The sequence below is a fragment of the Haemorhous mexicanus genome, chromosome 2 (genome assembly GCF_027477595.1).
Source record: "Haemorhous mexicanus isolate bHaeMex1 chromosome 2, bHaeMex1.pri, whole genome shotgun sequence".
NCBI classification, from domain to species: domain Eukaryota; kingdom Metazoa; phylum Chordata; class Aves; order Passeriformes; family Fringillidae; genus Haemorhous; species Haemorhous mexicanus.
Genome location: NC_082342.1, coordinates 53,180,934 through 53,204,675, shown reverse-complemented (window position 1 = coordinate 53,204,675; position 23,742 = coordinate 53,180,934). Strand labels below are relative to the sequence as shown.

The following is a 23,742-nucleotide window of genomic DNA, read 5'->3' as shown; positions in this document are numbered from 1 at the left end:
GTAATACTAAACTTCAAATTGCTCTAGAAAAAGGTATAAAGCCAGTGATGACAAGACACTTGTATACATGAATGGGAATCATCACTGGGCTAGGAATACAAAAAATTAAATGCATGCATATCAATCTATTTTCATTCCTACTGATTTCAGATATGACTAAATACTTTTTCACCCCCCAGCTATTTTAAATATAGATACAACAATATAAGGACACATTAAAACCTTAACTTATCAAGTAACTCAGAGCTTCAGGTAAACTTTTTCAGCAATTTGTCTAAGATTGGCCTTTATTTCCGTATAACCATGGAAATTCTGCCAGTATACTACAGCATGTAAATATACTATATCAAAATAAAATAATATTTTCAATTATTTAAAGAAAACATATTTTGGGAGAAATCCCAATTTTAAAATTGAGCCACACTAGAACAACAGAAATGCAAGTTCACATAAATCTTACAGCAGCATCATTCATCCTCCTTTGCTGAGGTACAGAAATTCCAGAAAGTAGCATTGCTCTGCTTCACAGTTACCATGAGGGGAGGTATCTCAGCAGTTTTCAGGAGGCCATATAGAACGTGGTAATTAGGTCAGTATCGAATCATGAGACAGATGCCTGTCATTTAAATATTGCCTGTTTTAAAGGAAGGCAGTTCAAAGGAAAAAATCTGTATAGATGCCCTGTTTCTAAGTAAACTGACCAAAGACTTATGCAGGTAGAGCAAAAACTTACAACAGATTTCTATGAAGACATCCATCAAAACACTTTCAGAGCCACAGAGGTTTTTGTAAAAGGTCAGTGTTTGTTACAGTCCCACTCTCAGACAACAGAATGAACAGCAACATCTTAGGCTAAAATGCAGAAGGAGAGGAAGAGACATAAATCCAGTGCCCCTTTCTTTTTTTTAATGCTCTCTTTAATTTTTCGAGGAGTCCAAGTTCATGAAAGCAACCAGATGACTTACAAATACTCCAGGCTTGTTAGATGGAAAAGGAGATTAGGTGTACCACTAATACAATGTGGAGCAGGTGAATTTCCAGACACAGTACCTATATGTACTTAGGCAAAGAGCAGAACTATTGACCCAATACCTACAGCAACCCATGGACCAGAAGGTGATGGACAGCTAGATTATACCAGGCATGCTCCTGCCGAGCAGCTTCCAGGTTAACTTTATCCAAAATCAACCCAAACTATTTCAGGCTATGAACCATAGTACAGAAATCCGTATTTTTTTTATCAAAATCACACAGGAAAATAATCTTTGACTTTGAGAGATCCCATACGATGCAGCAAGAGCTGGCCAGCCATTTTATCCTAGAGACAAAGGCTTTCAGTAGCCACAGCTATGCCAACACAACCTTCAGCAAGTATGTAGTACAAAGGATATTGGAAAGAATGGGTCTAAGGTGGGATGCATTAAGTCAGATATTAAATCAGGATGACACTTTAGATATTAAGAAAATCACAGATTATACAGTTTATGTGGAATCATGATTCAATCAATGATGCTAGAGAAAGCAGAGCAGTGGGCAGTGCAGCAATTAAGTAGTTGCCCAAACACTAATGAAAAGCAAATTGTTGGCCTGAATTAGGGTGTGAAGGCCTTGAAGAGCCAGGTGTTTTTGCTGAGACTAAGGGAGGAAGGCAGGAGGCTAAGACTGCTGAGACTAAGGGAGGGAGTACGAAAGGCAGGAAGGAAGGAGGGGGGTAATTCAAAGAAATTGCATTGCATTAACTGAACTTTTCACTGGAAGCTCTTTTATACAGGAATGCTCTTAGAAAAGAGCTAAGATACTCTGCAGGAGACACATACACAAGTCCTTACTGCCTTACTGGGAGGAAAAATAATCTCTGTAGAAATGAGCACTGGGAAAAAAGCAAGGCTCATCTATAGCAGTCAAAATCCACTTTCCTCATACTATTGAGATGGAAGAAAGCAGAGATGTTGAAAATACTGAAGAAACATCAGGAATTTTACATACGTAATTTAAAACATAAAATAACAATATTGGGATACGATTTATACTCAAGTACATAAGATGTATTAGATGTTTATTATCAAATCAGCCACTGGACATATTTGGTATACTTTATTTATATGTGTATACTATATAGAGATATATATAAAGGTTATTGCTACTCTGAGAGTACTGCCTCCATAACCCCTCCTTTCAAGAAAAACTCTGTGCTGCAAGAGAAAAGCAGGAATGAATGCAGAAGCCTTTCACAAGCCGGATCTACTGCAGACCAGGAGTTAGTCCTGTTAATTGTCAATCTTCCTACGTTCCTACAAGATGATATTTTCATTGTGGACCCAACAATGTATGTCACATAAAAGCATGAAACATTCTTAGTAAGACACAAAAAATGCTTTTTTAAATGATACCATAAAGAGGACACAATTATAAGTGATATCACCATGTTAGAAAAATTCGGACCAGCAGGGAATTTTAACAGAAGTACAAATAATATCTCGCTGAAAAAAAAAAATCATTACCATATTTATGATCCTGTGTCTACTATCTGCCATGAATTAGGAAAACTAGATTATAAAATTAGGAAGAGCCTCAAGGGTATCAGATTCAATCCAGTGCTTCTATGGGCAATATATGACAGAATCCTATTTATAACCTGATCCAGATTTACTTTAACGTAGGCTAGGTATTTGGTTCATACTACTCTCTCTGGAAGATGTCTACAGAATGACACTTCAGAAATGGTTTTCTTTTTCCCCGACTTTCAGGTTGAATTTATTCATGCTCAATCCAAACACTTGTTCTTGCAGCAAAACTTTCCCTGCACTTAGTTATTTTCCTTCATTTGTTTTTTTTTTTTCTTCACTTCTTTTTACCACTATCTATTTATGGACATGAAGTATATTCTCTCCTAGCGTTCTTGCTCAGGTAAATAAGCCATGTTCTAGTAAGTAATTCCTCATCTCTGCTGGAAAAATCACCTGATACAGACTAGAAACAAATGTGTCTTTGTCACAGTTGGATTATATTTGCATCTGATGGTCATGCTGTGATCAGCAAGTTCTCTTCTTACAGAAAAAGAAAATTTCGAGTCTTTCTGTTCCATCTGTTTATTATTTTCATTATCCTTTGCACTGGCACTGCTTCCTCAATTTTAGCTCATGCTCTAAGTAGTGCAATCCTAGCCTGTGCCAAGGCATGGGAGTTAAAATACATTAAGAAGTTCAGCTGTGAACTGCCCTTTGAGACTGATGCTTCTACTTTCAGCACAACTCACTATGACATTTGCTTTAGCAATTTCCTAGCTACTGCTGAACATTCTCCTCCTTCTCCACTGAAACAGTAACTCTCCATGTGCCACCATTTCAAGGGTCTTACTGAAAATAGAGATTGATTACATTTATCATATTTTCTTTTTCTAGACAATCAGTTATCACAGAAAGCTATCAGATGGGCCTGGCTTGACTTCAATACTATAAATTCATAGCATTTTATGTTCATTGCACCTGCAGTTACCGACATTTATCTAATCCTCACCCTCATTAACCTTTCCTGTCTATGAATCCCAGTGCTCAACATGACCACTTTTCTTGACAGATCTGACAAAAAGCATTTTGGAAATGTAATTTTTTTAAAATCTTTTTTTCCCCACTACCTGATGGCTGTATGTCTTTCCTTGTGCTATTTTTTCTTAGGTGACTGGAAGATATCTGTGTTTTGGTTTAAAATAATGAGGTTATATTTATTTTTAAGACCGGTTGCACATTTTTAAATTTTCTCCTTAGAATAGCTAGTAAATACCTATTCCATTACTTGATGTGGGGTTCAGTAAAGTCCTTGCAGAAAATAAATGGGGCTCCTAAAGGAGAGACATCTTCTGTTTCCAGACAGAAGGAGACTGTGGCAACTAGTATATGTCTGTATTTGCATATCAGCTCCAACTACTGGTGAAAAGACTGTGTTATTGTAAAGGGTTTTTTTTTGTTTGTTTGTTTTGAGTTTTTTTATGTTTTAAACAGGACTTTATATTTTGGAAAAAAGCATGAAATGCCTCCAGCAGCCAGAGTGGGTCAGCAACAGATAACTGGGAAAAAGGAATGAAGAGCTGCAGGATGAGGTTGCTCAATGCCCATGACATCTTACATGGGACACCATGGCTATTTGCCTGTTCTGGCTTTACAGGACCAAACAGGTGCTACTGACAACCCTTGCAGGGAGGAACATCAGCTGCTTTCCTGGGTCAGAAGAAAGACTCGGCTCCCTGCCCAGGAAAACCAGGGGACAGTATGTGATAGAGGTCATCCCCACAGACATGCAGGAGATACCACATACCTAAAGTAGGGGAGACTCAAGCAAACTTTGCATTTAATCCAGACCACATGTCAGAACTCAGCCTCTGAGAAGTCACAGGAACTGAAAGCACCTCAAGCAAATTCTTGAGCCCCTCAGGATTCCCCTCCTCCATCATCTACTCAACCTCTTCACACTCTAATTAGACCAAAGGTAGAAGTCTGTCTACAAAAAGTCTGGGCTTGAGTTTGTCACAACAGGTTTACCTATACCCCACAGATGGAAATGGGACAATTATCATATTTTTTGGTCATAGAACAAGAGATACAATGCTCACTACTTTCCATTACCTGGAAAAGGAACCTAGGGTGGCAAGCTCAAGCAGATTTCTCTGGTGAACACATCCTAAAATTAGCTCAGGTGTGATTGCTATCCCCTGCATCTACTTCCACAGTCTTCAAGGGAGATGGCTCTACTGCATCTAATAGCAAAGCCCATGCATTGCACGCCTCCCTCTCCACCCAGCCATCACAAGCCCTCACACAGAGCCTCTGCACAACCCTGGAGCTGCTGGCCTATCACTCCACATTACACAGCCCTATGCAAAAGGATTGCAGGAGCCAAGGACAACGCAGTCCATGTCTTTACTCGCTAGTTGTGGTGCAGACCCAAAGTACATACAGCTCCACCCTGGTCAGCCCAGTGGACAGCTGCCTCAGAGCTGGAGAACAAGTCCTAGCTGCTCTTCCCTCTCTGGGATCACTGGGAATGCTGCCAAACCACTTTAAAAGAAGTATCTTTATGCTAAACAACATTTCATAATGGTTACTGAAAAGCCAGCTATTGCAAGGCCAAGCAGATGCCAAACTGTGTCTCAGAGCTGATGCAAACACTGCCTGGAAGACCAGCACAATGATGATGCTTCAAAACTGCGGAGAGGAGTAATTTTCCATACTACAGCGTCACTCAAAGTAGCAAAATGTCCTGCTGCTGGCAGCTGTAGCTGGGGGTGGTGAACTCAGGGTACCTTAAGAGTTTTTTCAGCTATTGGGTAAGTACCATTTGCTACTGGTAATCTTTGCAGGTTGAAGACTGTCCCAGCTGTACCCACAAATTCTTTCCATGCTGTACAGATACACGAAGATGAGTGCGGGGACTCTGCAGGCTCTGATCTCCACCCAGCTCTCCTATGAGCCCCATGAAACCCAGCTCAAGAGCTGGTGGCCAATTGACACCAAAACAGATCATTCTGTATGGGCCATATCCAGCCTTAGTTAGGCAGACTGGTCTTCCTTGCATATTCTCCTCTGTTCTCAATCTGGACAACACAAGCAGATTTAAAAATTACTTGCATATCTGCCAGACTACTCTTCAGTTAAACCATCCATTCCATAGTCAGCAAAACAAAAGTCAATTTTTGTCACTTAGAACAGGTGTCTAGCTGTATCTGAACTACCATGTTACGCTACAGTTGCAATATTTTACACTTTTTTTCAGCATTTACATCAGCAGTGTCACTCCTCTGGTGCAGAACTGCAGTGCTTTCATTGGCCACACTCCCAGAATGACACCCACTGCCTATATATATATATATGTATATATGTATGTATGTATGTCTTCTCCATGTATTCTAGTCTATTCTAGTCTTTGAAGATTTTGAGACACAAAATGCTCTGGGCTGGTGCTTCCAAACCTTTGCCCTGATGCTCTGGGATGGTGCTTCCAAACCTTCTGCACAGTTACTGCACAAAACAATAGTGAATTATTCAGGGGTGGGGTTGATAATTAATCTTACCAGAAACATAATGTGGAGACTGAGAATATACTATTTTCTTACACTTGTACAAGAAAAATAGAAGAGTAACTACAGCAGATGTCCAGCCCATCTCATTATCATTTAAGCAGTTCCAGAACAAGGTGCTTCAGAGAAAAATCTTCAGCTACTTGCACCAGTCACTCAAAAATCTGGAAATGCTTAATTATGTAACAAAAAAACTGACTCTGCCTGGCAGCTTGTCATTGCTACTGTTTCTATTTTATGTCCAATGTCAGTGTTTGTGTCACAGCAAGCCTCCCTCTCTGACAGTTAACAGTTTATTTTGGTGAAAAATAAACTATGTTTTTCACATACCAATTAGCTGCCTTGTCTCTGTATACCTCCCAGTATAATTTTTTGCCCCCAGACACTCAAATAGCTCACTCAGGCATTCTACATGGTCTTGGGTCTACAAAAAGCTAATGTCCCACAGCTCCTTCCAGACCCTCCAGGTCCTTTCCCCTACTGGGAAGGTACTGCTCCAATGCACATGTGACGCTTTCTTAATCCTCACTCTCTTTGTAGTTCAGTCTTCCATACTCACTTCATCCCTACAAACATATTTCCCAGGAGCACTCAAACTGAACACTTCCAAAGCAAAAAATAAGAGATTCAGGAATCACCAAGCTTAGTTGTCTGCAATATTGCAGCAAGCCTCTAACCCCAAACACTACACATTAATGGCTATTATATGCTCCCTCCTGGAGAAGTGAAGGCTCCCTTCATAGCACCTTCCAGTGCTTAAAGGGGACCTACAGGAAAGCTGGAGAGGGACTTTTCACAAGGGCATTAGACAAGGGGGAATGGCTTTAACCTGAAAGAGGGAACATGTAGATTGGATACGCAGAAGAAATTTGAAGGTGGTGAGGCAGTGAAACAGGCTGCCCAGAAAACCTGTGGATGTGTCATTCCTTTGATCCAAGGTCAGGCTGGGCAGGGCTTTGAGCAACCTGATCTGGCAGAAGGTGTCCCTTCCCATGTGTACAAGTCTAGAACATAAGCTGCGGACCCTCTGATTTTCGTCATTTCTTTTCAACCGTGAGCATCCATAACTCTTGGGTGTTCCCACTCCCTTGAGGGTGGGATGTCACATCATGGCAGGGCATTTGGAACTAGATGATCTTTACAGCTCCTTCCAACACAAACCATCCTATGACTCTGTTATTCTATGTTCATAGCATTATGAGCCAAAAAGCCAATTCTAAGGTATTTAAGACAAAAAAAAAAAAAAAAAACAACATGCCAAATGCTCCAGATGTCATAGCAAGCCACAGGAATAAATCAGGAAAAGCAAAGATATTATCACAATCCTAAACCCTTGTAACAGAAGGCAAAGTATGTAGGTAAAATAATTTTTTTAGTGGGAGCCTGGCCACGGCACAGAGAAAGGGAAAAATGAGGCCTAACAAAAAACACTGTTCCTTGAAGATTTAAATTCTTTCCCGACCATGAGTCAACAAAAGCAGCTCCCACAGGCCAGCATCAATATAGACCAGACCAATGTCCACCCCCTCTGGTTTCCATAAATCTATTCCAAATTACAAGTAACACAGGAAACATTACTCTTCAGAAGAGTCCAGCTTGGGTAAAGTGAGATCTGACTGGTGTGATTTAGGGTTCCTGCCTTTCATGGCTTACTCTTACAATGCTCTTGCTATAGCCATTTCACCACCAACCAATTTTGTAGTGGTTTCTATTTCATTATCCTAAGCTGAGCTATGGAAAAGGCTGTATCTGAACTTCCCTGTGCAACACTTTGCCGGTTCTAATACTCAGAATCAGAATGACTGTGCCAAATTGATGCTGCTTTTATTAGATTTTTTTCCCCTTTTAAGCAACTCCCTCCTTCAAGTACCACTTTTCTTTTTACCAGAAATAGGAAAGAAGAGCTGGATAAATGACTGAATAATTACAGCTTCACACAAAAGTGGCACAACCAGCCCAGCTACAAATATGAGACACAGAGTAACCTCTACAGTGCAAGAATTCTGTCCTGACAGCTCCATTTTATTTCTTTCATCAAAGAATAAAAAGCAATCTCCAGCTTCAGTAAGTCAGTCATATTGCAGCAGGTTAAACAGCAATTTCACAAGGGTAAACTGACCCAATTTGAAGCAGTGGGCACTCATCCAGTGAAAGAATACAGAAGGCAGAGTGTGAAATGACTGACTCACAACATCAAAATGAATTTTTTCAGTATCATATTAAAATGGAAAACCAAAAATTTCTACAGCAAAATAAAACTATTGATATTTATTTCTCCTAGTTCACAATTTTTTTTCTGGAAAACTCTAGTCTCTCAAATATTTTAGTTTCAATGAATCAGCAAATTCCAGTTTCAAATGCTTTAGATCTTTCTGACTTGCTCTAATGACATAGTATTACTTGTGAATTTGGAGGTATTAGGAAGATTAGAATGAGCTAGCTGATATGACAGGGGGGTATGAAGAAAAAGGGATTATTTTTTCCACCAAGCATATAATTAAGATGCAAAACTCCAGCTGAATCATATTCCTGCAGCTCTGTTCCCTGAGTGATATACCCCAATATTCTCTTTGAAAACAAAAGACATGTCCATAGCTGGCAAGGGAAGCACGATGATAAACTGAGTTCAAGAGCTCCCTCAGAGTATTTCTAAGGTCTTGCATTTCATACACAGAGATGCTGTTTGAATATGGGAATGCACATTTTCTTCAAGATTAGAGAAATGCATCTATTCAATTTGCTAGTTTGTTTAACTGCTTGAAAGTGACAGGGTTCCCCAAAAAGCTAAAGGGAAACTTATTTTCCTTAAGCTCCCCTTTGAGAAACCCAGATCTAATGTATCAACCTTCCTTACTTTAGCAGGCTACACATAGTGTCCCCCACTCCCAGTGCTGGGGGCAACATGGGGACAGGAAGTGGACACCATAAGCCATAACAGACTTTGAAGCAGGCCCCATCCTTGTGAAGCACGGTCTGTGATTTCTGTAAACCACCAGTCAGCTTCCTCAAAATAATTCATATGACATTTATTTTAAAAAATGAAACAGGGAAAAAACAACTCACCCTTGAGGACTCCAGTCCATCTCACTTCATGCTGATTTTAATTTTTAATGCTAAATACACACATGAAAATGGAGTATTGCCTCATAAACCCAGCTCCTGCTTTCCCACTCTTGGCCAGCCACCCCCTCATCTCACCAGATCCTCATACATCATCTATTTTCCCAATACTCTTCCTTCCTATCACCCCATGTTTTGTTAACTTTTTTTGGCCTGGATTTTGTCTCTTGAGGACATTCTGGTGTGGTGATTGTTCTCTCTGCAAGCATCATTTGTACCCAAGTTAACACTGCACTGTCACAGGAAAACAAATGAAGAATTAAATAAGTGTGTTACAAAGAGCATGTCAAGTGTGTCACCACTGTACAGCCAGGTGTCAGCTGAACTTTCTTTTCAACCACAAGGTCAGACTTGTTCAATTGATTTTTAATCAGTATGTTCGTACTTGCAAAATAAATTTTCATAGAAAATCACCAAGCTGACAATGCAATATTTTTCCAACCTGCTTTCTCAGAAGACATGCTGCATAATTCTACCATTTCCGCATATATCTAAGGAACCATAATTAGAATAATTAATCAATAACTACGTTCAACAGTTCCATGCCTGCAGCAAAAAAATTATTTCATTTCTTAAAATGCTGGAAGTTAAACAAACAAACTGAGAAAACTTTGCCCTCAGCTCTGAAAAACAACTGATGAAGTGGAGCTACTACATATTCAAGAGAACAAGAAAAAAGCTGACTGAGAAAAGGCATTGGAAAATCACTGTGAACTCTTACCAGAATGTGTGACCAGCAGCTACAAGTCTGTCCCCTTCCCCCATTTGACCTTTTGAAGTCTTTCCTAGGAGCAGGATCAAAACAGATGCTACTGTCTTCCCAACTGTAAAGCAAATATCTTGTAAAATATAATCCCAGTGGTACAAACATTTTCTAGCCCTTAGTAAGTGCATTAAACTGATAAACCTACAAAAGGATACCTTGGGTTGACTTTTGGACTCACAAAATTGCAAGGCATTTCCATAGGATAGTCTCTCCCAGCCAATTTTGAACCATTCAGCTGTCTTTAGAGCTGTGACTGAAAACAAAAATGGAATCTTAGCTGTCAGCATGAGAGCTAACGTGCAAGTAACAAACTGATCCTGCGCAGACTGAAGTGACAGTCCCCTGGCAATGTGAATGGTCCCCTGTCAGCTTCCCCCATTGCTGAAGATTGTGTTGCAGGGTGTCTTGCAGCACTCCCCAGGCTGGCCAGATCCTGAGATGGGCAAAAGCTCCTGTGCTTCCCATCATGCAGACGTCACAGAGATCCAGCTGTCAGGTGGCACTGGAACCACCTGTGGCCCCAGTCCCTAAATCAACTGTTCCTTTATCAATTGTTACAAACAGCACCTGTAAAGATTTCAATAACTGTGAGAATTTAGAATACAGGTGGGGTTTTTTTAACAATCAAAACACAAAATTAAGCTTTAAACTTTTGCAATCTTTCATAATATAGAAGTCTATCTCTTCTCAAACTGAACATACATAAAGATGAAGCAACACAAATGGGCTTCAATGTGGCCAAATCCATATATTCTCAAAGTCCTTTTTCTTATTCCAGTGTGCATCTCAAAGGATCCTCCCTAACAAATCTCCAGGAATACACACCACAAACTTAACAGGCCAGGCTTCTTATGAGAGTTTTGTGCTCTCACATTAGAGCTGAAGCTACAGCAAGTCAAAAGCTGCCATCACTGACAGACTAAACAAAGTGTTTACTGTTAATATAGACGGCATTTGTTCTTTGCATTGAATGGTGTTCTCAGATTTTGACCATGCCTTATATCATTCTGTTAAGAATTCTGCAAAGCAAAGAGGAAGATTTCACATTTACTGCTACTGTCAATTCCACTGCAACCAAATGCATCAAGTCTATTTTCCCAAACTGCTCTAGCTGTCTTAAAATATTTTTGTTCCTACCACTAAAACTGAAAGGCCATTCCAGCAGCTTTCTTCCAAAGCTATCCATGAATTCTAAGAGTCAATCTAACTGTATTTATATCCTTTTGTCTGTGTATGCATATGGTTTTTAATTCTCAATTTTCTTCCTGCCATTAATATTTATGTCCAGGAGTATTTACAGAGAGCAAAAGTGTGAGTCTAATTCCTTCCTTTCTTTAGTATCATTCATCTTCTACTCAACTCATTTTACTAAAGGCTCCAGCCTCTTGCCATAGCCAATTATCCCTTTCTCCTTTTGTACTTAGTTATTCTTCCTTCTTGACAACTCACCTTCTCCTTCTGCTGACACATCTTCTCTCATGTGATATAATTCAGTTGTTCTCCAGAAGCCAGTCTCTTCTTTCATGGTCATATTCAATGAGTCACCTTCTCCTTCAGAGATCTGTCCAATGTTAATTTCAGTAATTTCCTAAGGATCCTAAGATTTTGTCTACAACCATATTCTTCTGTTCCATTCTTCTGATTAAATCTAAAATCACAGATTTGACTATGATATTTTTTCCATATACTTTGGCAGGCAAATATGCAAGCATGAGTAATTTTTATTTAATATTTAAAACTGGTAAAACACATCCTTTAATTGCTAAAACCTGCTACAGAATCATATAATATCTTGGGTTGGAAGGGACCTTAAAAGTCATCTAGTTCCAACCCCAATGCCGTGGGCAGGAGGGACACCTTACAGTACACCAGGGTGCCCAAAGCCCCATTCAATCAGGCCTCATCCTTGTATGCCCAGGTCACCCCCTCTACTTCTTCAGAAGCATGTTTTTGTAATTTCCTCTTCTTTATTTTTACCACCTTGGACAAAAAAATAGAAGAAATTCTCCTGCGGACATTTCTTTACCTACAAGTCTGGACAAGCAGACTCCTTTGATTGCTGGCTTCTTGGCTTTTTTAAAACTTTGCCAACACTGACCTTCAGATTAAGTTCAGCATTTCATCTGTTCATCAGCAACAACCAAAACCACCAATCACACACTCATTTGCAAGGTTATCAAACTGCCTTTGAACTCTGCCAATTACTAACTGAAAGCCACAGGACTCTTCAACTGGACTTAAGCAAACTACAGATGTGTCTGCGTACACATCTGCTCTTTCCTGTTTCTCCCAAAGTTAGAAGGATATGCATTACAGTAACCAAAATAATTAAAATTAAATCCTTCTAAATGCCTACATCCTGTCCTAATGGTCACTGCTTGCTGACATCACCATCAGCAGTATGGACATACTCACTGCTTCTAACTGGTTGAAGAAATAATGAAAGATGGAGGGAAAAATATTTTGCTCCCCAAAGCACATTGGGAAGAAGAAGCTGTTAGTTAATAAGTGTGAGGAACAAACCTAAGCTAAGCAGAACTTCAACCACAGCAAGAGAATCAGAATTTGACCTTCTAGAAGATGGATACATTATGAGCCAAAACAACCTCCTCTTACATGACAAAGCATTTCTTCATTACAGAAGACAACATTTTCAAAAAGACTGACTATCTCTGCACTTCCAACCTGCTGATGACTGCAGAACAGAGGTTTCTACTGGATCTATCACAGGAAAAAAGCTCTAAGAGCTCCTAGGTTTCAGCCAAAAGGGAAATGCAGGCACTAAAAATGGTGAACTATCTTGAACTACAATAGATGTTTCACTAGCTTTATTTCCCAGGTCCCAAGTACAGCTAGGAATTATGTCCATCAGCTACCTTTAAGTACTGGAAACCAACCACAGAAACAAGGTGAAATGGAAACCAGAAAAGCTTGTAACATAAAGGAATAGAGAGTGACATGAGTTCTACCACAAGCTTCATTTTGGAATCCCCAAAACTACAACAAATACAGAATCTCTTCTGCTTGAGGAGGGATGTTGAAGGGAAGAACAAAGAATATCTCACACCTTATGAGGCTTTATTAATGCAAAATGGAACAGTATCAAGGAGCCTTAAACTCATGTACCCAGTGAGATTTTACCAGATGCAAATTCTATGTTGCCAATCTAAATACCCCTATCTGCATCAAACTGCTGTTAACCAGAAGTCATTATCTTCCCAGCACTGAGCAGAGCCCTGCCCAACATGAACAACTGCTATTTAAAAAGGAAGCATACCGGACTACCTTGGACAGGAAACAGAAATAACACCTAAGTGCCTCCAGCAACAGCTACAACTGGTGATTGGAAATCAGGCAGGTGGCACTTAAAATGAGACATGAAAACATGGATTTGGGGCTGCCAATGGAATTTACCAAGATTCACAGCTATACAGCCACAACTACCAAGCTTAAAAAACCTCACAATGAACAGACTCGCAAGAAATCCCCATACTCATTATGAACAGCAAAAGAGTTGAGGTTGGACTTTAACATACCTACAGGCTTGACCTGGTTTTCTTCCACACAGAGAAAAAACAAATTCTGCTTCCATTCCATTTCAGTCACTTCAGGGTGATCTTAACAGGTCTTGCCAGTTGAGTTTTGCTAAGATTTCCTATAATCTCTAAAAATTTTTTACAATGGATTTTTGGTTTTGTTACAATGTTTGTTACAATGGAATATTTGAAAACAACAATCCTTTTGCAAACATGTATGGTATCAGGTAGGAATGGCAAAAGCAAAGTTATATAATATATCTTTGGAGCTAATTTTAATAAAACGGGTATTCTTAAACCCAAACTCCTCTGTTTATCACATTTTAAAATGAAACTCGCTGCATTTTTCATGATTAAAACTTAAAACCAACTTGCTATAGCTTTTGATATAATTTGAGAACAGAGCCTGACTTTTGGCAGCTACTGGCACAGAAAACTGCAGCATCAGACCTGAACTTGCGCCACAGTTTGACTGCACTTCTTTGTCAAATCTGTTATTTGAAAGAAACCTGATTCAAATGATTAATGAGTAGAATAATCACTAGTGCAAACATATACCACCCAACGAATACTCAAACGCAGGTAAGAATCAATTTCTTCTTTGTTCGTCTTTGAATTATGCCTTAAGAAAGCAAGAGCAGGAAAAAAATACTATTACTTAGCAGTATTCCTCCTTTTTCTAAAAATTGGGTATGCCTTCACAACTCTGATGAGCTATGTTACTTTCAGGAAAATCCCAAATCATTCCATTTGCACTGAGTGAAAGTTTGAGAGCTGTCTCAATTTTGAAAGAAATAATACACATCAAGAAAAGGCCACTCTCCTACGCTGAAATTACTGATACTTTATTAGGTTTAGCACTGAAGGTCAACCAAAGAGTACTTACCTTCTGTTTTGGAAAGAGTTTTGGAATAGAAATCAGTCTGTTGCTATGTGACTGGTTTCCAGGCAGCAGTTCCACTCACTTCTTCAGGGAAACGATGTGTTCTTCTGTTTCTGCAAATGCTGTTTATATTGAGTAAATCCAAGTGTGTTCAACTCAGACAACATACTGTGAACCATTAATGAAAAAACGCATTTGCAAAAACCAGAACACAATACACTGACCTCTCTCAACTCCTATTTGGAGAAAAGAGATGCATCATATACATGACAGATTGCTGGCGTTACATTTTCTGCCTGTTGACTTGAGAGATTGCCAACGTTTATGAAATATACTTGATCCATTCCATTTATTTTGTGAATAAACATGAACAGCTTCCTTTATTACCACATCTGAAGGGCTTAGACATCTCAAAAGCGACAAGCGTCAGTGGAAATACTATAAAAGGGTGAAATTTTCACTGAATACTGATGAACACCCCTCAAGAACACACCAAGAATGCATTAATAAAATAATTTTTCCTTACAAGTTTTTTACACTATTTTTATTTGGTCCTGTCTATAAAAAAGTGTCTCTGTCAATTTAGCATCTGTTATGACTCACTTAAGGAAGCTCAGAAAAATAAGAGGTAATTAAAAAATTCAGTACCATATGATGAAATCCATTCAAGCTGAATTCAAACATCATTACTTAAATCAAACTTCATTGCCCTGTTTTCATCAGCTCTGAATTGAACAACCTAAATTGAATCAAACTCTTATGTGATTATTTCTTCAGATAATAAATAAGTCGCTCAGAAAAACAAAGCCCCAAATCCACATTTATATCTGTTGAATTTTAAAGAACTTACAGGAAATTATTTTGCTTTTTAACATAATTGGAATCCAGTAAAATAAATTAGGAGGCACCAGCTTTACCTGAATATTGTAAATAAGGGGGAAAAAAGTCAGAAATCATGCATATTATGAGCTAGTCTGCACATTTGCTGAGAATCAATTATGACAACAAATTCTAACTTCCAAAAAAAACCAACATGTTCTGCAAACTCAATTTCCCCAGAAAAAAAAATAAAACACAAGAATAGCAAAGAGAAGGAAAAAGGATTAAGAAGAAACCAGGGACTAGATGTTGTGACATAAGGAGCAAAAGGTTAGACAATGAAAGGGGGTTTTCTTCGCATGAGAGGATTCAGCCACATCTTTTGCAGTGGGTGTAAGAGACTGTATCTCCCAGCAACACTGTCCAGTGCTGCACACATCCTGCAGCTTATGTGATAAAGCAGTACTGCTGTGCACCCTTCTGATGCAAACCAAAGACGTGCATGCTCCCAAAAAATGGCCAAACTCCCCTATAAAATTACACAACCCATACATATTAAAAAAAAACATTCAAGTTGCAAAGTCAATCACTCTAGACTTGTGCAAGACACTTTAGTTTCCATGTGAAATCTCTTTACCATCTATGGTAGAACTTTAATCTTTTCTTAGACAAATGCACAGCCTGATATGGATATCAGGCTGTGGAAGCCATACTGTGTAGCTTCCTCCTACTTCACTGCCTGCACAAGTTGAAAGGACTAATATTAATATGCTACAGAGAAGTAAAAAGGAGAAGGAGAAACAGATGAAAGCTGTTCACTTCTCTGTGCTGAAGAGCTAGGCCCTACTCTGCCTCCATGAAGACTCTTACCTGGAGAAGTCAGGGATGTGAGCTCCTCTGCACACAATGTATGTCCCTGATTTTCTCTGCAGGTGATTTGAGATCTGGGAATATGACTTGTAGAACTGCTGGAAGTATAATCTAACTGAGCAATATGCTACAAAGATCACATGCCAGGAAAAGTGCACTAACAACCAGTGGCCACTTTGGCTCTTAACTGCATCTGTGTTTCAGCTCTTCTTTCATAAAATGGGGGGGGAAAAAGTGGTATCTTGCTGCCTTCCACTGCATGTAAAAAGAAATGTTCACTCATGTGCAAATGCCGACTGACATTCACTGGGACAAAACTGAATACCTCGGTTCTGTCACTAAAACAGGTATTGGTAGACCTTCCTGGTTTAATTACACTTTTGACATGGTGTGGCCAAGACTGTGCCTCAGTTTCTCATTTATTAAATAGAAAAGTATCTTCCTTCACAGAGTTTTTATGAGAAGAAGCATGCTTGAGATTATGAGGGACTCTGATACTATGGTGATGCAGGATATACTCAAGCATGAAACACGGCCAAGTACACACCATGGTAACTATATTAAGAGCTTAAAGTTTTCAGGACACGGAAATTAACCTGTAATTTTACCCATGTTTTCTCCATCTATATTTTCCCTTTGACTTATTTCTAGTATTAAAGAATGCAGAAGTAATACAGGAAAGTGGAAAAAAGTCAAATAAGGCATGCATTGGATGGGCATTCTTCATGCCCATATCTAATACACAATGTTCATTAGGATACAACTCCTGCCAGCAAGTGTGTACTGAGCAGACAGACATTAGGTGAAATGTAAATGTATATTAAAGTACAAGAAATCATGCCTAAATGACCACCCTTTTCCAATTAGGATTCCTTTCTCCTACCATTGGAAGGATTTGTACACAGTTCTGCTTAATTCTATCTGCAAATCCCCATGGGGTGCTCCCAGCAAATATTACAACTACACCATACAGATACACAGAATAAAAAATTAAGTATACCAAACTACTTGTGCCACTTACAAGACTAACTGGGGAATTAAGGGTCTCTTTCCCCAAAAAGTGCTCATACTCAAAAAACCATCATACTTTGTCAAGAAAACGCCTGACATATCGGCCACCTCTACCATCACCATTAATTCAGTAAGCCTTTTTTCTCAAATACACAAATCCCCTGCATAGTCATATTAAGCATTTCCACCTTAGAAAGGCAGCACTGGAGTGGCACAGTCCAGGGACTGCAGACCCTCATCTACCAAGAATGGCAACTGAACTGCCGCAGGCAGAAGCAGACATTTCTGCAAAACAGAGCTCTTTAACTCTCCACCAGCTCAGTCGCAAAGCTCCTGCCTTACACCATGAGTTTTGCCTCTTTGCCTATAGGTCTGCTGCCCGCACTCTGTCGGGCATACGGATCTGTGTTCCATGCCAGTGTTGGAAACCAGGGGACATGCGTGCCAGTGGGGCGGGCTGAGCTCGGCCTGCGAGCCCGGCACCTTGGCACGGCCGAGGAGCCGCCGGGGCCCCTTCGCGCCACCGCCATTTACCTGGAGCAGGTGGTGGGCCGCCAGGTAGCCCAGGCGCGGCCCTCCCCGCACGCCGGGCGGCAGCCGCCCCGTGCCGTAGCCGTGCCAGGCCACCACGTACGGGTTGTCCATGGTCAGCCAGTAGCGCACCTGCCCGCCGAAGTGCCGGAAGCACAGCTCGGCGTAGTCGCGGAAGAGCCCGGGCAGGACGGGGCTGGCCCAGCCGCCGAAGGTGTCCTGCAGGGCCTGCGGCAGGTCCCAGTGGTAGAGGGTGACCACGGGCTCGACGCCCAGCTCCCGCAGGCGGGCCAGCAGCCGCCCGTAGTGCGCCAGTCCGGCGGGGTTGGGCGGCGCCGTCCCGTTGGGCAGCAGCCGGGCCCAGGACAGCGAGAAGCGGTAGTGCGAGACCCCCAGGCGCCGCAGCGCCTCGACGTCGCGGAACAGGTTGTTGTAGCTGTCGCTGGCCACGTCGCCGCCCACGGGCCCCGGCGGGGCGGCCCCCGACGGCGTGGCCGGGCGGTGGGCGAAGGTGTCCCAGACGGACGCGCCCTTGCCGCCCTGGCGCCAGCCGCCCTCCGTCTGGTAGGCGGCGCTGCCCGCTCCCCAGAGGAAGCCGTCGGGGAAGGTGTCGTGGAGGAAGAGCTGGTCCTGCGGGTAGGGCAGCCGGGCGAAGCGGGACCAAGTGCTCGCGCCCTGCCCCGGAGCCCCCAGCCCCGGCCGCCCTAACAGCAGCAGCAGCAGCAGCAGCAGCGGTGGCAGCGGCGACGCGGCGAGGGCCATGCTCCCGGCGGGGCTCCGCGACGGCAGCTCCCGCCTCCCAGCTCCCCGCCGCCCCATTTTATCTCACCTTGCGCACCCCCCCCCCTTTCCCGCCCCCGTGGGCAAGGCCATTAATAATTACCTCGGAGCTGCCGCCTGCATCCTTCCCAGCCGGCTCCATCGGGGAGAGCTGCCGCCGGGGGCGGGAGCCAGGGCGTGAGACGGGGCGGGCGGGGAGGAAAGGGGGGAAGCGGGGCATGGGCTCCTCCGGGAGAGCTGGACCCTGTCGCCCTCTCAGGGTGTCTGTGGGTACCCCCACGGCCCCTCAAAGGGAAAGATCCCCGTCCGCGGGCGGCAGGCGGGGTGCCGCAGCCCTTCGCCCCCGCCAGGCGCCCGCACCTCGCTGCGACTGCGGTGTGCCCTCGGAAGCGGGACCCTCGCCGCTGCCCTGCCGCCTTTCTTCCCATCGGAAGAGCCCGCGGAGAGACTCGATGGCCGGATCCGTCCCCTCTGAGGGGATGAGCGTAGCCCACTCCCGTGCCCCGCTGCAGTGCCGCCGTCGGGGAGTGCGTCGGGCAGCGGCCCCTGCGTCGGACCGGGGCGGGGGAGCGATCACGGGGCTGGGCTAGGGGAAAGGCGAGGACATAAAAACGCTTTTCCCTTTTCTCAGTGTTTTTGTAGTGGTACTTTAGCAAGACATATCGCACCTGCGGTCTCTCATGTAGCAGCAGTTGCAGAGAATTCCTTGTCCAAGGACATCATACACTCACTCCTCCCCGCCTGGTCCCCGGGAATTCACGGGCTGTCACCTCCCAGTAACAACTCTTTTCTTTCCTGGAGTAGGAGGTTGGTATAGTTGGTTGCTTGCTGCGCAAAAAACAAGTTCAGTTAGAATTGCCACACAGATCTTTACGGAGAGAAAACAAATCGAGTTAAGTTTGATTACTGAGTTACATTTAATAACCAACTGAGCAGGCGTGAGGCATAGAGTGCTCTTTAAAGGCAGGTCTCAAACTGCCCTTTGCGTCTCCTTTGGACAGAACAATTCAACCATCGGGGAGAGCTGCCGCCGGGGGCGGGAGCAAGGGCGAAGCCAGAAACAGCCCAACACGTTGCAGAACCTGGTATTCAGTGCTGTGAACTCTTAACAGGATTTGGGACACCTAAGAATAAAATATGCCTACTAGACAGGCTGTTAGGCACAGAGAGATGTTCCCAGGAGATAAGGCTGTTGTCTAACTACTGAATGAAGGTCTTTAGATAATTTCATTTTATTTTTAGAAAATAAACGTCCTCAGGGAAAAATTACAGATAATTGCTAATAATGAGTCGATGGATTTAAATGCCAGTTGTGAACTAATGAAGGTTTCCTTGTGCACAGGATGAACTCTCACCTTTCCCAAAAGCAGGCAGGGCATTTGCTGTGTCTGTGCCCGTTTCTAGATCTTCCAACTTCCACGTCTTCTGCACTTATCCAGATCAGTGTTGAGGATTGATTTGTGCTGTTTTTAGTGAGACCAAAGATGTAGGAGACAGGATTGGAATTAGTCTTACACTGTGACAATTAATTAATTGCTGTATTAGGGGGATGGGGGTCTAAACAGTCCAGGGGACCATCGACAGTCCTTTCCTAAAGGAGGAAGTTTGTAGGACAGGAAGGTGGCCAGCCCAGAACCAAGGCTGGACATTGGCTTCCAGGAGTGAGTTTGGGATACAGTCTGAGAAGGTGCTGACATTCAATTACAGTGTGAGTAAATGACAACTTCCGATAACAACAGAAAAAGGTGTTGGCATCACCTGCAAGTTACTTGCAGAAACTGGAGATTAATTGTTAAGTTCACTGGAGCATTGCTCCAATTGTCCCTGTGCAAGGAGTGGAGAGTTAGCCTCCTGTTCAGCTGCAGACCTGATTTCAAGGGAAGCATAATGTCTTCACTGGATTTTGCTGACAAAGTATTTTAAAAATAGGGATGTACAGGCATGTCTCAGAAACGCCATCACGTAAATCAGGGTATTAGTCTATTAGATGGTAAGTCTATTGCTAATATTTAAAGGAAAAAAAATATCATTGAGTATATAGCGACACAAGAGATTTTTAAATACATCATGGTATATTCTTTTTTCATGCTGTAAATATTAACTAAAACCTAGATCAATCCTACTTGTACTTTGGCAGCACCAATAAGCAGACACTGAACTGAAGCTCCTTCACTTGTTACTTCCAGAGTTTGTCAACAGTCAAAGAAATGGCCTCATGGTGTTACTCTAAGTCAGTCTAGACAACTTCTGAAGAAGGCTACGTTATCCAAAACCTGTCAGGATACAGTGGACTGTACTCCCGAAGCAAGAAGCTCATTTTTTTGGGACAAAATCTCACCATAAGCTGGTGGCACAAAGCTGTCATTTCAGCTGTCACTTTACCTGCATATCTGCCAGATGAAAGCTTTATTCTTTTTTGTGTGTGTGTAAATGACAGAAAATGTGCAGTGTGGCCTCCAGTTCCATGTGTTGTTTTTGGTTGTTTTTCTTAGAAAGCTTGTTTTCATGTCTTAGGACAACACAATTACCAACTGCTCTGAGCCACTATTTTTTTTTTCCCCCTAGCAGACAGCCTAACAAACTCTGTGCAATATTAACCATGCAGAAAGGTCAGCCAAACACTTGCAGACATCCAGGTCTCCCTCGTTGTTCCTTGAGTTCAAAGTGTGGCTCCATTGTGTCCATGTTGCTGAGCAAGCACACTTTCAATTCTGCCCCAGGTAAGCAGATCAGGATTTGACTTTCAGCCTCTTTGTATTGGTGATTACTGAACGTTCAACTTTTGATAATATGTATACTGTATAGTACTGTGTCATTATAATCTTCCTTCAGGCTGTGCTGAGATTTTCTTTGCTGGGTGGAGAGTCAGTGCATGCAATCAAACTCGACAGTGCTCGACTGAGAAGAGCACTTATATCCCAAAGGGGCTGAATCTTCTGGGACACTTAATTTTAGCTAAAATAACTCTATTACTGCTTTAGATTCATTTAACAGCTTCCCCTGAGGTAATACCATGCTTCAATGCAGCAAATCCCTTTATCATTTTAAGATCTCCAGAGAAGAGCTGGAAGCCCTATAACAGTAGCATCTGTGGTGAAACAAGTGGTCTCAGTGCCTAAAACCACCATCTCCTGTTTTAATGCCCTTTCTCTGTTCACAAACATACTTCCAAATGCATACAGCTATACAGTCAGCTGAAAATAGCCTTATGCAGTAGATTTTGCAGTCTCAGCATTTCCTCTCAGGACACAAAAGTATTTGCTAACACTTGGAAAACTGCTTTAAAAAATCACCACCTGATTTAGATGTTAGAGTTTTCTCTGCTTCTGACATCGCTACATAACTACTACTTCTTTGTTCTGTCTGTTCAATGCAAACTGCTAAGCTGTGACATTTTACTTCCACTTCCTCATCAATAGCTGTTTCCAGTGGAAAGATGTCAAACAGCATTCTAGATTTACCTTCTTCATTCCTGCCCGAACACCACAGACTACAAAGCAAATAAGCTCTTTCTCTCTCAAGGCCAGTTTCCTTGAAAAAATGCAGCCTTCTGTACCTGTTCCTTCTTTCTCACATGATCACACTACTGAAACACATTCACTGTACATTCAGAATTACCTTAGAGACAGTTAGTGACTGATTGTATTGAAATTAGAAACAGGGTGTTTCTGTGAAAATTCTGGTTTTTGGTCTCTGATGCAGTATAAGAAGGACCAGAAAAATAATTTCATTCTTCTCATTGCTGTTTTAATTTCTGTTTGTGATACACTGTTATCATTTTGGAACCAATTTCATTCAGTCTCCACAGGATGGCTTTAAAACTTGAATCCCGTGTCTTAGTCTAGAGCTGATAGCACTCTGGAGATATGTATGGTGACTTTTCATATACAGTCATCCTATCTCTTCAGTTCAGGCACAACTGAAGCATTTCTCTTAACTCTTCAAATTCCCAGTATTTTAAAACTTCTGCCAAAATGCCACATCTTCTATGAAAAGAAAGATCCACGGGGACTAAAATGAAGAAATAAAAAGCACTACTATTCAAAAATGAAAATGCAATGCTGAGTTTTATGTACATGAAAGCTGAAATTTTTATGCATTAAATTCAGTGAGGGAAGAATATGTTGCAAAATTGCTTCTATCATATATTTAGATCACTTTCTATAGGTGAATTGATAAGAATTGCTTCTGTACTTGCTAAGTCTGTATTTCAGTAAGCACTTGAATGACAACACAGTTCAGATACTTATTTCTTGTTGGTTTCAGCTCATTAAAATATTGGTCTCATTTACTATAAGGCAACAATTGGCTCACAAAGATATAGGGTTGGTTTAAAAAACTACTGTAGTGTGTTAATTCTTTGTAAGATTTTTCTGCCTAAATTACCCTTTTCCAGTTAAGAGTTATATCACATTAAACTGAACTGAGATGAAACTTTGTAAACTAGTAATTTAAAATATATTGCACTAAGCTGCTGCATCACTAAATGCACAGGCAAGACTGGCTGCAAGTGCATAAACATTTTTCAGGGCGACAGTTATATGATGTTCTTTAATAAACACAACTATTATGTTACACAAAATCAACTTTCACTGGAGAGCAAAAACTTCGTCTCAGTTCTGTGTGAAGTGTGTAGTACTGAAATGTGACTTATAGTCAACTGAGAAGTTGTTTAGTCCTTTAGTGCTGCTGTCTACTAACATAAATGCACTTGGGAACAATTTCCAGTTACTCTACCAAGGGTTTACCCCTGTGTTTCCAAGATTGGCACAAAACCACCAGGAAGTCAAGACATTTATTACCAAAACAGTAAGTATGCACAGTTACAGAGTCTGCCTCTTCAAATGTGGTTGAGGAGCTGAACCAGATTAGGCCAACCAAGACAGACTATGCTGCAACAGTCCAGACTTGAAAAGTAGACCCTTCTAATAAAAGAAAAAAAAAAAAAAACTTTGACAATTATTGCAATTAACTTCACCTCTGAGATATGAAAGCATAGACGCATGGCCAGTAGCCATTTTGCATTAAGCATTTCTTCACAGCTGCTACCTAATGCACTGCTTCAATAACTGAAGGTCTGATAATTTCCATAGTAAGTAGGCTTGCAGCAATTATATTTAAGGTTTGTACCTTACTCTGCAGCCAAGTAATGAGAAGTTTGTGGTCAGTTCATCACACAATTTCTCTGTTAATCCTTCCTCCTGAGGGAGAGGACTCCTCACACAGTTACCCTAATCCAATGGGGGGTCCTGCCCATGGGAGATAGTCCTCCATGAACTTCTCCAATGTGAATCCTTCCCATGGACTGCAGTTTTGCATTAATTGCTCCAACATGGTCCCTTCCATGGGGTGCAAT

At 41.6% G+C, this 23,742-nt stretch overlaps 1 protein-coding gene across 1 annotated transcript in view; it reads right to left on the bottom strand.

Annotated features, from left to right (window-relative positions):
* The window catches only part of KL (klotho), a 49,162-nt gene extending 30,737 nt beyond the window's left edge, over positions 1 to 18,425 (bottom strand). Inside the window, exon 1 of the mRNA XM_059840299.1 lies at positions 17,610 to 18,425. Coding sequence (XP_059696282.1) covers positions 17,610 to 18,425 — 816 coding nt within the window. The remainder of the gene's footprint in view (positions 1 to 17,609) is intronic.
* Between the last annotated feature and the right edge of the window lie 5,317 nt (positions 18,426 to 23,742).